At 32.8% G+C, this 15717-nt stretch overlaps 1 protein-coding gene across 11 annotated transcripts in view; it reads left to right on the plus strand.

Moving 5' to 3' along the window:
* Nucleotides 1-13850, plus strand: part of LOC127725761 (sperm-associated antigen 17-like) — a 55713-nt gene extending 41863 nt beyond the window's left edge. For 9 of the 11 annotated variants that reach the window (XM_052232989.1, XM_052232991.1, XM_052232995.1 and 6 more), the window contains 14 exons: nt 679-872; nt 1887-2028; nt 2343-3222; nt 3834-3997; nt 5013-5218; nt 5723-5861; nt 6819-6920; nt 7262-7408; nt 8170-8277; nt 9188-9330; nt 10890-11150; nt 11632-11776; nt 12339-12479; nt 13455-13850. In XM_052232989.1, the coding sequence (XP_052088949.1) occupies nt 679-872; nt 1887-2028; nt 2343-3222; nt 3834-3997; nt 5013-5218; nt 5723-5861; nt 6819-6920; nt 7262-7408; nt 8170-8277; nt 9188-9330; nt 10890-11150; nt 11632-11776; nt 12339-12479; nt 13455-13465 (2783 nt within the window). In that variant the 3' untranslated portion in view covers nt 13466-13850. The remainder of the gene's footprint in view (nt 1-678; nt 873-1886; nt 2029-2342; nt 3223-3833; nt 3998-5012; nt 5219-5722; nt 5862-6818; nt 6921-7261; nt 7409-8169; nt 8278-9187; nt 9331-10889; nt 11151-11631; nt 11777-12338; nt 12480-13454) is intronic. The other 2 variants (XM_052232996.1, XM_052232998.1) reach the window with 2 other exon arrangements.
* The last annotated feature ends 1867 nt before the right edge of the window (nt 13851-15717 follow it).

Genomic DNA, 15717 nt, shown 5'->3' on the forward strand with positions numbered 1-15717 from the left:
CCGTCCTTCCTATGTTTGAAAATCCATCCTAAAAGTTAAACTAACAAGAAATTATTTCTGAAGAATTAATTACAGGTAAAGTATTGAGATCTTATATTGGTATTGTAATAAAATCACAATATTTTACATCAACTATACAAATGTTTTATGTAAAAATATATTTGAAGTAAATTCAAGCAACTCAAGCTTGTTGTATGATCTTCAATGAATACCGCAAATGCCTGCCATATGGAAAGCATAATAAAACTCTTAAAATGTTGTGTGCCAACAAAACAAAAATTTTAAAACAATAACAATGAAGGTATAAAACAATATGATGAAAACAGCTGATGCCTGGCTTTTGATTGAAACCATTGGATATGGTGGGAGGTTAATCTATATAAATGCTGTCATTTAACTTCAGAAAGTAAAACAAAAACCAAACTCATACCAAAAAGCATAAGATAAAATAATGTCCGTTGCTTATCAACTTTACATAGATATAAGAAGATGTGGTATGAGTGCCAATGAGACAACTCTCCATCCAAGTCAAAATTTATAAAAGTACATGTGTGTATACCAAAACTAGAATGCCATGTATACATACTGAAAATGTGTGATTAAAATTGTCATTGTCTAACTTTAAATATTTAACCCTAAAAATTCTGTAAAACACACCATATTTGTATATTTTTGCAGCAACAGGAAAACCAGCCAAGGGAGGTAAACCTGTACCAGAGAAAACTGAAGAGGAAGCACCAGAACAGGAGAAAAAAGGTGTATGGACCACAACATATCCTAGTGGAGAGAAAATACAATATAAAGAAAATGTGGAGACCGAAGACTTAAAACCTGTCATGATCTGTGTGGCAACTGATCCAGAAACTAATCAAGTTAGTATCAAAAATTATTGAAAGACAATGAAAAGAATAGCTAAGGCCACTCTTAAAAAATTCGTTGTTTTATTTTGCCTACCTGTTCCTTGTAGGATTGGGATGGTAGGTAGGGATTTTATTTTTTTCTGGCCAACAACATAAGTAACTGTAAATTCAGAAATTATTGCGTGCATTTATTATTGCGATTTTTATAGAATGGACAAAAATGCGAGAATAATTATTGCGATTTCAGAAAAATCTGCATACAGATATATGTATCAGATATCAAAATGCGAGTTCTCATTATTGCGATACTCACACAGTCGCATTATTCGCATTAATAAAAACCTCGCAATAATTTCTGAATTTACAGTACATGTTTTAGACAAGAAAACCACGTAAGAGCAGGAAAAAATCTATTAAAAATAAATTTGAAATGATTTGTATCATAAATTTTTTTGGGTAGGCTGCTTCTTAGGTGGGTAGGTAAGCAACATCAAGCAATTTAAATTTTACTTTTGGCCTAAATTTGGTTTTAAAACTATGGATTCAATATTTTTCGTGGGATACCAATTTTAGTGGATTTTGTCGGTGAAGGTGAACCATGAATTCAAATGTTCAGTAAAGTACTAATTTTCTAAAGGGGTGTATGAAGACCTTTGCAAAACCATGAAATCAAAAATCAATGAAAATACATTGTTTCAATGTTTCTCAATCCACAAAAAGTCGGTAGTACCGTACTCAGGAACAAAATTTTAATGCACATTAATACAGGGTTTGAAATAAACAAAAAATAATTATAGTATTGTTAGGTTCAAGTTTTATACACTTTGTTACTTAATTGGTTATTTTTATGGAAATATGACAAATGTGAAGTGAAAGAATATATTTCATTTTTGAAATTTCTTTCTGCTCCAGTAACTTTCTTTTTGTGTTTTTTAGTTTAACTGGTGTAAAAGTAATTGCTGATTTTAGTAAAAAAAAGTAATAGAAATATAACTGGTATTTGATGTTATCTCCCTTTGTTTTTAGACCATGGCAACCAGAGATGATCATGTGATGACAATAAGTTATCCAGATGGCACCACTATAGTGGAGCATGCTGATGGTACCCGCATTACAACATATTACAGAGAAAATCAGATAACTCGCAGTGGAGAGGAATCTTATGAAGGTAAAAACATCATCTTTTGATACCTTGAGTAAGTTTAGAATCATTTTTACATGTTAAATTTTGGCTTATAGTGTCTGAATTGTTATCAAAATGTATAAAACGATATTCTAAAAAAAATAAGAAGATGTGGTATGATTGCCAATGAGACAACTCTCCACCAGAGACCAAATGATCTAGAAGTTTAACTACTGTAGGTCACTGTATGTCCTTAAACAATGAGCAAAACTTATACCTTATAGTCAGCTATTCATTATTCCTTGAATTAAGTTACTCTGTTGTAAGATGTGGCTGATTTAGTGTTTCTCTTTACACAGGTGAAGAAAAAGAAATAGAAGTCCAGACCATCAAGTTTGTAAAGGTTGAGTGTCCAGCCTATGCCACAGTAGAATTTAACAGTGTCACTAGTGAAAATCTGACCATATTTGGTAATGGTACAACAATCAATGTGTTTCCAGATGGCTATTACATGCTTCATCATTACGACAGTGGTCGATTAGAAGTAGATACTGAAGGAACTGTAACTTATTACCCACGACCAAACAAAATTACAGAACAAATGTTACCAGAGAGAGATTTACAATATGTGTTACGACATAATGCAGACATTGTTATTGAAAGTGTTGACCTTGAAGGTAATGTGTTTAATGTGAAATCTAATGGGGACTATGCCGTAATGACTGTCAATGAAGATGACTTATCAGATACCAGTCAGGATGAAAGTCGAGCGGACAAGAGATTGGCTTCCTTTAAAGAACATGCTCCTAGGTTTTTCATATGTCATGCTGATGGTAGTGGAACTGAACTGATGCGATACCAGGATGTGGCAGAATATATAAACAATGCAGAACAGAGTCAAGCTACGGCTGTTTTACGTGATGATTTACCAGATTATCCTGGTGTCACAGGAATTACGATTCTAAAACCTTACGTCGGAGGTTTGTCAGATGTCTGGTTTAAAAAGTATGACCAGGAATCTATTATTCCACAAGGTATTAGGAGCAGAGATCTTACAACACTCCCACCCAAAGAATTCAAATCTCCTGGACCTAAATACGGAACAACTCTTGGTCAAGGATTAAATGTTGGAACTGTATCTAAACAAGCAACTAGGATACCAATTCTGAAATGTCCCAACAAGTTAGAACTTAGACAAATAATACAGTATAAACCTGTGTCTAATCAGCTTAGAGATCAGTTAGTAGTCAAATTAATGATAGCTAAAATATAGTGAAAGGTGAAATTTAGATTTAACAGTGATGTACTCCTTAATACATGTATTGAGAATTACTGTAATAAGACTTCTGATATCAGTTTTTTCGTATATATCTAGTCAGTATTGTATCAAAGGTTCACACTTAATTTTTTTCCAGGAAATTCATGTTGAATTGCTAACCCCATTCACCAACTCTCAGCTCTTAAATACCTACATATACCAAAAGTTGAGTTTAATTTTTAAATATACTGAAGCTAGTTACTGTGGATTCATTATTATTTTAGGGGTACCAGTTTTGTGGATTCATTATTATTTTAGGGGTACCAGTTTTGTGGATTCATTATTATTTTAGGGGTACCAGTTTTGTGGATTTGTAGGTATAGGGAAACCACTAATTAAATCTTCGACAAATTTTTTTATTTTCTATAGGCTAATATGCAGACTGGCAAATCCATGACAATGTAGTTAAAACTCATAAACAATTATTACCCATGAAAATAAATAAAACCACAGAAATGAGGTAAATTTTCAGTTTCAACCCTAATAACATCAATGTTTTTCTAGAAACTAATTTGAATATTTTACATTACAGATTACAGGCTGGATTAAAGGATTATGCTGAGTATGTTATTAACAGAAACAAAACATCAGAATTCATGCAGCCAGTAGATCCTCGAACAGATGAGGAGAAAATCCATGCTGCTGATCTACAGGAAATGGGTCTTCACTCAGCCACCAATCCACAGTTTCCACCAGGTAGATTGTATTTTTGAGGAAGAAACAAAATATGTTAAGCTAATAAGATAAAATGTGAATAAATTCTGAAGGGGTTAAAGTTAGTAAAAGGTCAAGGTATTCAATTTATATTTATCTCTGAGTCAAGGGACACATCTCTGATGGGTTGTAAGCTTAATGTTTTCAACAACCAGATAACTGCTTGATTCTGAATTAAGTAAGACTAGTTCACTGGTCACCTGTCAATGGAAAATATTTTTTTTTTTTTTTTTTTAATTCACGACTTCTTTAAAATCTGTTGTCATTCATAAAGTGGTATTTAACATCCACCAACAAACATTAGTATTACAGGGGGGCCTCGGTGGCCGAGTGGTCTAAGTAGTTACTACTGTAATCACTAGCCAGTCAACACTGAGGTTGTGAGTTCGAACCCCGCTCGTGCGGGTGCACTCGACTCCAATCTTAATTGACTCGGATTGTCAGTTTTCCTATCGAAGGTCGGTGGTTTTCTCTGGGCACTCCGGCTTCCTCCACCAATAAAAACTGGCCGCCACGAAATAGCCCAAAAGCGGTGCTTAAAAGTGGCGTTTAAACACCAAAAATCAAAAAATCATTAGTATTACTTGGCAAAACCTCATAAGACATACTGTTCACTCTTTTCTTTAAACACAGATGTAGTTGGAATTTAGAATAACTTAAATTTAAGATTTGTAGAGTAAAAGCATATTAAAAACCTGAATTAATTATAATTTCTGTATAAACTGCTGTAAATTTACCAGCACCTGAAACTAAACATAATGAAGAAACTATTTCCACAACTCTATGTACATTTGTGCCAACTTGTTTTAAGAATACTTTATATGCAGCCGGTTGTACGAACGTGGCATTAGCCTAATGGGTCATTCATTCTTCATTAAGCCTTTATGATGCATTAGGCTAATGAAGACTTAATGAGTCATTAGACCAAAGACACGTTCGTACAACCGGCTGCAGATCTAGAAGTTTATCTATGTAATATGTTTATTGTTTGTTGCAGAGGTTGTAAAAGATATATATGAAAAGGCAATGACACCTCCTGCCCCGAGTCCTCCACCAACACCTCAGCCAAAGAGGACCAAGGCAGATTGGGAGAGGGACCAAAGAGAACTGGCAGAAGAGCAGGAAGGAAGAAATGCTCTCAGAAATAAGAAAATACCAGTCTACTTTGACAGTGAATTTGGAAAGGCTTTCTTACTGTCACAGGTAACATCCTATATCTAGAATAAAATTTACCGTAAATTTGAAAAGGTTTTGTGACCATCATTATTAAAATCTTATAGTCATCACATTTGATTTGATGACTTGTTCTTTCTAGAACTTCTGTGAAAATACTTGTATTCTTGGATTTTAATTTTCATAGATTTTAAACAAATTTTTAGTTCATGGCAGTTTTGAATCATGACTTCTAATTTTAATTTTCATAGTGTGTGGACAAATATTCTAGTATAATTTGTTACAGACATAGTTCAAGGCCACTTGCACCAAGGCTGTATAATTTTCCTGCTAGGAAGAGAAGACCAAGTGCATTTCCAAATATCTTTTCCTTTAATGAATTATTATCTCCTCTTTTCCATATTGAAACTAAAAGTTGTATGAATTAGTACAAAGTGTAAGGTTACATTTGATTGTTATTCCAGACCATATAAAGGTGTATTTGACAAACTCCTTCCATTTTATGGTTGATATAATATACACTCTGTATTTCAGGCTAAAGATGTTGATGAGATTTTACAGCAACTGTCAGAAGATCCCAGGAAGGATGGAACAGAAGCTGTCCGAGGAAACTCCTCTAGTCATAGTAATAAAGATCAAGTCAGCCCAGTTACCAGTGCTCATCCTGCTAGATGTAAGCATCATTGATTGATTGACTGATTGTATTTGCTTAACATCCTATGGCAAATATTTCATACATACTAGAATTTTTTTTTTTGTGGCCTGTGAAAACATCAGTGGTCCCTAGGGTTTTTAATATGTGGTTTAAAGATTAACACATTCAGACTCAATAGAAAATGTGTATTTAATTGGGTACTAAGTTTTATGGTTGGAAGGAACCATGAAATCCTCAAAAATTGGTAACTCACGATAATACTTTCACAGTATTCAGAAAGAAAATGTTATTAAAGGTCAAAATCTCAAATGTTTTCCCCCTAGAAGAAGGTGTTTAAGAGTAACTAAATAAATCTTTGGGAGCTGGTAATTCAAATGCTTTAGTGCAAGTGTTGAAAATTTAGATTTGGAGATAAACGGCATTTCTATTCTTAAAATAACATAAACGGTACCATTTTCTGCACCAGATGCGCATTTCGACAATAAATGTCTCTTCAGTGATGCTCAGGGTCAAAATATTAGAAAATCCAAAGCTTAACAAAAAGATGAAGAGCAATAAGCCAAAAAGGACAAAAAAGTATAGCCAAAGCCGGGCAGAGAATCAGAGCTTTGCATGAGGGAGATACATTCCTTGATTTTAAATAATTTCAAACATTTTGTAACAGGAAATTTCAATAACACTAAATCCGTATAAATTGTCTTTTTTTCTGATTATGAAAAGAATGTATTTATATGCATTATATCTCATTAGGAGTTAATGTAATAATTGCCCAAGATAAATGTTTTCTAAAACACTAGTTTTAATCATCTGAAAAGAACAAGACTTAGGTTTGATTTTTTTTTTTTTTGGCAGAAAACTTGCATGCAAATATATTTATATGTTAACAATTTGCACAGTCAGTGTGTATTTTTATCTATTATGATATGAAGTGTTATATTGGTGTTTGTTGCACACAAATATTATTTTGGTTTTTAGCACTAGAAGCTGTCAAGTCAGGTCAGAGTGATCGATCAAGTGCATCCCCTGGAGAGACCCTCACACAAAAACCAGGTCCTGGTACCCCAATGTCATATTCAGGTACATTCTTTCGACCTTATAGTTTATTTTAGAAGCATTTTCACTTTAAAAGCTCACGTTTTAGCAATATATAACTGCTTAATACATTTTGTTACTCAGTTTTCTTGAAATGCTTTATTTTATTATATAATCAATCTATAGTTTTGTCTTTAAAAAATACCATATTGAAGATTTTATTAAATGCAATATATACATATTATTTTGAATGACAACTTTTGGGTATTTCTACTCCCAAAAAAATTACAATTCTAGAAAATTTAAAAACCATTCCAAGTTCAATTTAACCTAAAAATTCTGTAAAACAGAATATCCCTGTAAATTGTTCAAACATGACTTTGTAGTTTACCCAGAGACAGTGCCCTCTAGAGGTGGAATACGCCCAGGTAACCCAACCCCTGCACATGCAGCAGGTCAAGGGTCACCAGCACCAATCAGACCAGACAATCCAACACCAGTCCATGCAGGAAAAACTGTGGGTGGTCGCCCAAGTAAGTTAAGAAAATGATTATTTTCAAATTTATTGAACAAGAACCTCATCCCTGAGTTTAATTTCACAGCATAAATATATGAAATCTTTAGCAACTACACATTGCACTATTATTTCACTTGGTGCAGAATCAGTTTTTCACATTATATATATATATAATAGTAGTCTTTGATTCTGTAATTACACACTTTTAGTACAAATTGCTTACCTCTGTCAATTGTAGACTGGTTCTATCTCTGGACAAAATTAGTTTCTGCCCTTGTAAAGCATGATAAGGTGAAAGTGATATATCAGTGTTTTAATTAATTATTAGTGAAAAATAACACAACTGGTATCAAAAGTTTTAAGCTTAACAAAAATTTAATGTAATAAAAAGATGAAAAAAACTTAAAGGTTACACACATTATGCACATATAAATTTACTCTTTCCGCTAGCTCTCCATTGTTAATTAAAATTTGTGGAGAAAACTAAAAAATTAATCTCTAATTACAGGGTCAATTACAAGAATTGGCAAATAGACTATTTGGAGGATTGTTTCATATTGATTGTCATTATTCTTAGTATATATTTTTGATAGATTTATTATTTCTGGTATATTTGTTCTAAGATTCCACAAACCGAATACAGTACAAAACAATAACTCTTGATTCGTAAATTTCATAGATGAATAAAATAAACCTTAATAATTTCCATTGATGAACTAAACCAGTTCAAAAGATACTTTGTCAAGAGTTTGATAAGGTTAATATTTTGTATTACAGCAAACCCTACCCCAAAGCAGGCAGGAGGAATAGATTCACCTTCAGATCTACCATCACAAGTTGACTTCCCTGCAGTAATAATGGAACATCCCACACTAGAAGAAGACTGTAAGTGTCTAACACCCATAGTTATTAAAAGATACACAGTGACTTTAAGAGAGGGAAGTCATTGTATGTTCAGTTTTACAAGTATTACTTCAACCCTCAGCAATCTCAATGCAAGGAATGTATTTTGGATATTTAAGTTAGAGTAGTTAGAGTAGATGTCTTTATGCCCCCATCGCTGATGGTAGCTGGGTTTTATGGTGTGTGGGTACGTCTGTCCCAAATTCTGTTCATTCATCTGTCCTATATCAGGTTAAAGTTTTTGGTCTAGGTAGATTACCATCAAGTTGTAGTCGCATCAAATTGAAACAAACTTAGTACACATGTACATTATGATGTGAACTTTTAAATCAAATGCCAAATTATGGTTATGACCTTGATTTAACAGTTCATTTAACAAGGAAAATGATAGTGCAAGAGGGCATGGTGTCCTATGTACACATAGTTCTTGTTTCTTCTTTTCTCATACACCAATTTGAAGTTTATCTGCCAATGAATGGACTAAAATGTTTTTTTTAATTTCAAAATATTAAATGCTTTGTCAAAGACTAAAATATTTGTTTTTGCAAGTGCCATAAGGTCAACCATCACAAAATTCAGATCAGTGGTATTTTAAAGTCACTGAACTTGAAATATTCTGATGATTAAATGTTTACACATCCTTTGCATGGATTTAACTCTAAATGTTCTTGATTAAGGTCCTCCTAGAAGGTATTTCAAACATAGGAGATTGGTATGTTTCACATTTGTTTAATTGTACTTTCTTTACATTATACATTGTACTACCGAATTGTATGTATAGTTGATTTATGTGGTAACACTTGAAAAGAAATTTAAAAAATTTAATCCTTGTGAGATTTGAATTAATATATAATTTCTTAATGAGAATGAACATGTATAACCTACTTTACAGATACTCAGGATGAAATTGGAGATGGAGAGAGAGAGGCATATATGATAAGAAGTCTCAAAATGGATGTGACAGGAAAACCTCGTAGAAATCCTGTACCAGTACCTCCTAAAGGTGGAAAACCAGGAGCTATCCCTAATAATAAGGTAGGATTGGACCCTGTAAAGGTGGAAAACCAGGGACTATGTAATAAATAATAGTATCAAACCTCATAAAGGAGGAAAACAAGGGGTTATCCTTAATAAAAAGGTAGGATTCAACCTAAAGGTGAAAAACCAGGGGAAATCCCGAATAACAAGATAGGATTCAACCTCTTGAAAATGGAAAACCAGGGGCTATCCCTACTAACAGGGTAGGATTCATCTCTTAAAAGTGGAAAACCAGGGCTATTCCTAATAACAAGATAGGATTCAACTCCTAAAGGTGGAAAACCAGGGCTATTCCTAATAACAAGATAGGATTCAATTCCTAAAGGTGAAAAACCAGGGCTATCACTAATAACAGGGTAGGATTCAACCTCCTCAAGGTGGAAAACCAGGGGCTATCCCTAATAACAGGGTAGGATTCAACTAAAGGTGGAAAACCAGGGGCCATCCCTAATAACAAGGTAGGGCTGAACCTCCTAATGATGTAAAACTAGGGGCTCTCCCCGATAACAAGGTAGGATTGAACCTCCTAATGATGTAAAACCAGGGGCTCTCCCTGATAACAAGGTAGAATTGAACCTCCTAATGATGTAAAACCAGGGGCTATCCCTAATAACGGGGTAGGATTCAACCTAAAGGTGGAAAACCAGGGCTATTCCTAATTACAAGATAGGATTCAACTCCTAAAGGTGAAAAACCAGGGGCTATCCCTAATAACGGTAGGATTCAACTCTTAAAGGTGGAAAACCAGGGGCCATCCTTAATAACAAGGTAGGGCTGAACCTCCTAATGATGTAAAACTAGGGGCTCTCCCCGATAACAAGGTAGGATTGAACCTCCTAATGATGTAAAACCAGGGGCTCTCCCTGATAACAAGGTAGAATTGAACCTCCTAATGATGTAAAACCAGGGGCTCTCCCTAATAACAAGGTAGGATTCAACCTCCTATTGATGTTAAACCAGGGGCTCTCCCTGATAACAAGGTAGAATTTAAACTTCTTAGGTGGAAAACCAGGAACTATGTAAGAAACTAATAGTATCAAACCTCCTTAAGGTTGAAAACAAAGGGTTATCCTTGATAAAAAGGTAGGATTGAATCTCTTAAAGGTGGAAAACCAGGTGCTAATAACAAGGTAGGATTAAAAGGTGTAAAAGTGACAGAATAATTTCAAGTAGATACACTTTTCTTCTTTTGGATTTGATTGTCCAACATTGTGCTCAACACATTATTTCAAGTCTTTATAAAAATGATTGTATATTTACATGAAAAGCCTTATGATTATTTTGAATCATTTTATTGAATTTGACCTGTGTTTTTATAACTTTTATCAATAAGCTATTTTGTATTGAGTGTTTAAGAGGTCTGGTCCTACAACAGATGCAGATCCAGGATTTCAAAAAAGAGAAGTAGAAGGAGGGGCAAACTAGGCAAAGTTATGTGGGGACATGTAAAAAGTCTACCTATGCATTAATCATATATGTAGCTCCATAAGGGCCCCCAATCCTACTCAGCTATAAGTAATTTTATCTTTAACATATTATAATGAATTGTTTTACAGTATCAAATGGTGGAGGACCCAGTGAAAAGGAAGGTGAAGAATTCTCTAACAGTAGGTTCTTCTATGAGAGGACAGATGGAGTTAAATCAGATGAAAGGACTAATTCTGTTACCACAAGAAGTTGACTTTGGGGTTCTTAAGGAAGGAAATACATACAGTTTTACTATTCATTTGAAAAATACTGGTGTAGACTCCGGTCGATTTAAATTAAAACAGCCACCACCTTCAACAGGCCTCAGAGTTGTCTACAAGCCAGGCCCAGTGAGTTTTCATATATACCAAAGATAAGATGTACTTTTATTAACATAAGATAAGATACTGGTATATAGCCAAAATATATACAGTTAATTTGTTTTACATATAATACATCAGAAAGAGGAGTTACACGTTTAGAAAATATGATTTGAATTCTGAAAAAAATGCAAGTTATCATATTGTGGAAAAGTGTAGATTACTTCAATTTGGTAAAGATGAATAAGTAAGTGCTAAAAATAATAATATTATATGTGTAAATGTTAATTGAACAATCCAGGTGTACAGTGGTCAAGTAGTTTAGTGTATTGCATCAATTATTAATTAAAAAAAAAACAGAAAATACACCAGTGACACAGCAACCTAATTACATTTCCAAAATACTAAAGGTCAAACTATAAACAAGAGTCAAATTTTTTTGACATCAAAAAGTGTGAAAGGCTATTGTCTAAATATTATGTAAGCTGGTAATAATTTTGATTTTCTACAGATTGCAGCAGGAATGAAGACAGAACTCAACTTAGAGATTTATGCCATAGCTGTTGGTGTTGAAGGAGAGTCTGGGGTCGGGTCAATAAGTCATGAACTAGAGATCGTCACAGAAACAGATGTTTTATTTCTACCTATATCAGCAAATATCCTTTTGAAATAACTATTTCACTTTACATGATGACAATACAACTGAATCACATTTGGTTAGGCTTCATATTTTTAATGATTTCACGAGAATTTAAATTAAACATTTGTGTTTTGAAATCTTTGTGTCATGTTTGAACAATAATGCCTTTAACAAGAATAAAATGAACACAGATTTCTTTCTGACTTAATGTAAGCAAATATGCAAAACCATATTTTTATATTATAGCTGAATATGATTTGACTATAATAAGGGAATTGGTATTCCTTCCAGATGATGCTTTGCATCATTTATATGTTATGGATTCCTGAGTACAAAGGCAAATTGGAAGTGTAAATGTTTCTACTTTATACCCAAGTAAACAAGAAATTCCAAAGTCAATATTGATATTACATAATTGGACAGTTCAGTTCATGTCAACTTTTTAAAAATGTATATTGAAAATTAGTGTATCTTAATTAGAAATGTATGAGTGTTAATTTACTGGTATTGTTAAGAATATTGATAAATTAATAAATGCCTCTAGATTTATGTGATATTTTTTCCTTAACGCTTATTACCTATTTTAACTGCATATGAATTTGAGAACAGAGATCCAAACAGCCCAAAGGGAGGTAAATCTCCAGGAACAAGACTGGTTTCCTTAAAACCACCTGCATCATCTGGTATTATACGTCCCAGAAGGGATCCACTAATTTCAGGTACATTAAAATTAGTGATTATGTCATTCTTAAGGATGTACTTAGGTCAGTCTAGGAATTTTTGTCAGATGTTCAGATTCCTTGGTTTTTTTCCTACGATACAGGGTAAAATATTTTGCCTCATAACACCCATCTTTCTTTTCATATGGGATTTCAATAGCTCATAAAAGGTCATTTACCAAAATTTAAGCAGATTCTAGATTTCTTTCCTTTCGATTTGAGACCCAAACAATACCAATGCAAATATAAGGTAAAAGTCCGAGTCAGCATTTTCCCGCCATTTTTAAAAAAATTAAATATCTCGAAAAGGAGCTCCATAACCTATCAATATTTTTAGCTTATTGTGTTCCTTAACTAATGCTCTTCTGACTTATAGTATCAATTTTAGATTCTAGATTTTTTTAATTAGTATCAATTTTAGATTCTAAATTTTTTTTAATTTCACCTAAGTACATCCTTAAGGCAAATGAAGTTATGGAAAAATTGTGTATCTTTTAAATCAGTCTTTTACAAAAATTGTAAAAAATCTAAAATATTTTGTGAATTAACATTCTTTCATTCTGTCCTGTGAACACAAAGAAGATAAGTGTAAGGAATATATAGGATTCCTCATCAAGGATGCATGAACCCTATAGTTTCCACTTTGTTTATCTGTCGAACATGTTTTGTAAGCAAAACCTTCAAAATGGGGAGAATAGTAGCTGAAATTAGAATCTCTGTTAAAAAAATCGCAAATTTTGGGAATTACAAAGTGTGAACACAAAATCTCAAAGTTGTGAAAAGGACATTAAGGCTATTTTGTACAATTGTTTTGCATTATATGTTACCCTTTTTAAACAAAGGATATTATCGTTATTAAATCTTTATTGGTGTTTTCAATTGAAAAATGCAGTGCTTGTATTGAACCTTACAGTATACAGTATTTCAATGCTTGAAATATTAAAAAGTACATATTATATATTTTTTTTATTTTAGGTACTATCTAGACAATAATCACAGTTATCCAGATTCCGTCCAGTGGTTTAGATTTTTACAGTGATATTCCATCCTGTCTCTTCAAGTCAGAATTTTTTAAGTAATTTAATTGGTGACTATTATATCATGGATCTAATGCCTCTCTTCATTTTATCAAGAAAAAAATGTTTTTTGTTGATTTTTGTATGATATTGAAGAGAAAAGTTTACTACTATGTGCTGTGATAGAAACTTTATATTTTATAAACAATTTTATTTACATGAAATGTTATTTATTGTGATAAGTATTTGAAGTAAATTTCCACTTTATCGTTAGCTTGTGATTTATGATTAAGAGCATTTCATGAATGGAAATTTATATCATAATTGTGATAAATTTAATAAATTTATTATGTCACTTTTGATTTTTCTTTCATTACTGAAGTCCCACATACTTGAATTGCTTGACTTTAACTTCATTTTAATGGTTCATTGATCAATATTTAGCTTTTTTGTAAAGGCTGTATTTCAAGTACTATAATTAATAGGAAAACTGTATTTGGTTTATAGAATCATTGTGAAATGAATAAAAGATGTGGAGTATATGTCAATGAAGCAGCAACTAAATGGCCCCCCCCCCCCAAAAAAAAAACCAAAAAAAAACCCAACAGACGTCTAGAGGTCAATGGTCTTCAACAATAGACAGGTTTCTATATAAAAATAAAGAGATATGATAAGATTGCCAATGAGACAACTATCCACTAGAGTTCAAATGAAGTGGATGTAAGCAATTATAGATGACCGTACAGCCTTCAAAAATAGGAAAAACCCATACTATATAGTCAGATATAAAAGGCCACAACATGAAAAATGTGAAACAATTCAAACCAGACAAAACTAAGAGCCTGATTTTTAACAATTCAAATTGTGAAAAATAAAAATGACAGACATGAACCAACGACATAAACTAAATTACAAGTTCCTGACTTTGGGACAGGCACTTAAAGACTGTGGCTTGGTTAACATCTACATTATGTCGTGCCATTAATTGCCCAGAGTTTAAAAAGTTGTCAGTTTTGAACAAATATTATCATTGATCTCCAATCAAAACCAAATTCCCTAAGAACAAAAGCCACTGAAAAGGTTTCAAGTAAGGATAGGCACATTAACATGTTGTGTTGTTGGGTTAACTAAGGATAGGCACATTAACATGTTGTGTTGTTGGGTTAAGTAAGGATAGGCACATTAACATGTTGTGTTGTTGGGTTAAGTAAGGACAGGCACATTAACATGTTGTGTTGTTGGTTTAAACTAGTTTTGTCTTGCCTGAGATGAAAGTTGCAGAGTTAACTATTGGTTTACAGCTTTAAATTTCAATAGGTAGAAGACCTGTATGCTTCATAATTTGATTGTAGATGCCTTGTGTTACAAAGTTTCTGTCGGTTATAATATGTCTTGTCCTTGACTTTATTTTCATAGTTCAGCAACTACTTAAAAACTATATTTTTTGTGATGTATATTCTCACTTATTATGAGCAATAGGATAACTATTATTGGTACATGGGATCCTTGCAAGGTCTAAATTTCCATCAGACAGATTTCATCTGACCTCTAACTTATTTCATTGATCAGTGATTAAGGTTAATTTTTCATGGTCAAGTCTGTATTTCGGATACTTTAAAACAATAGGTCAACTATAATTGGTGTAAGTAATGATTGGAAGGTGTACATGTCTGAGTGGCAGGTTGCATCTAACCTTGACCTCATTTCCATGGTTAATTGGTCAATGTTAAGTTATCATGGTTTGGCCTGTTCCTCAAATGATATAAGTAACAGATCAACTTTATTTGTTGTATGGAATGCTTGTTAGTTGTACATATATGCTGGCATGTTTCATCTGACCATGACCTCAATTTCTTAATTCATTGATCATTAAGTGTGCTGTGGTAAGTCTGTTTATAAGATACTATAAGTCATGTTTATTGATTGATTGTGATGACCTCCACTTCATTTACATGGATCATTGTTAATGTTAAGTTTATGTGATACTTGTAGTAAAACCTTTTCCTTAAAGATTTTCCACATAAATCAATTCTGATCAGTAGAGCAGGCAAATATTCCAGCGTCTGAGATCTTGTTTGAAATCTCAACTCTTCCCTTTATAATCTTTGTCAGTGTACTAACAAAAGTTACATTAAAATGTTCATTATACCTGACCAGATTCATCTGACCTTGACTTCATTTTTGTGTATCATTAACCAATGTTAAGTTTATGTGATAAACTC

The sequence above is a fragment of the Mytilus californianus genome, unplaced genomic scaffold (assembly GCF_021869535.1).
Source record: "Mytilus californianus isolate M0D057914Y unplaced genomic scaffold, xbMytCali1.0.p SCAF_15, whole genome shotgun sequence".
Taxonomy (NCBI): Eukaryota; Metazoa; Mollusca; class Bivalvia; order Mytilida; family Mytilidae; genus Mytilus; species Mytilus californianus.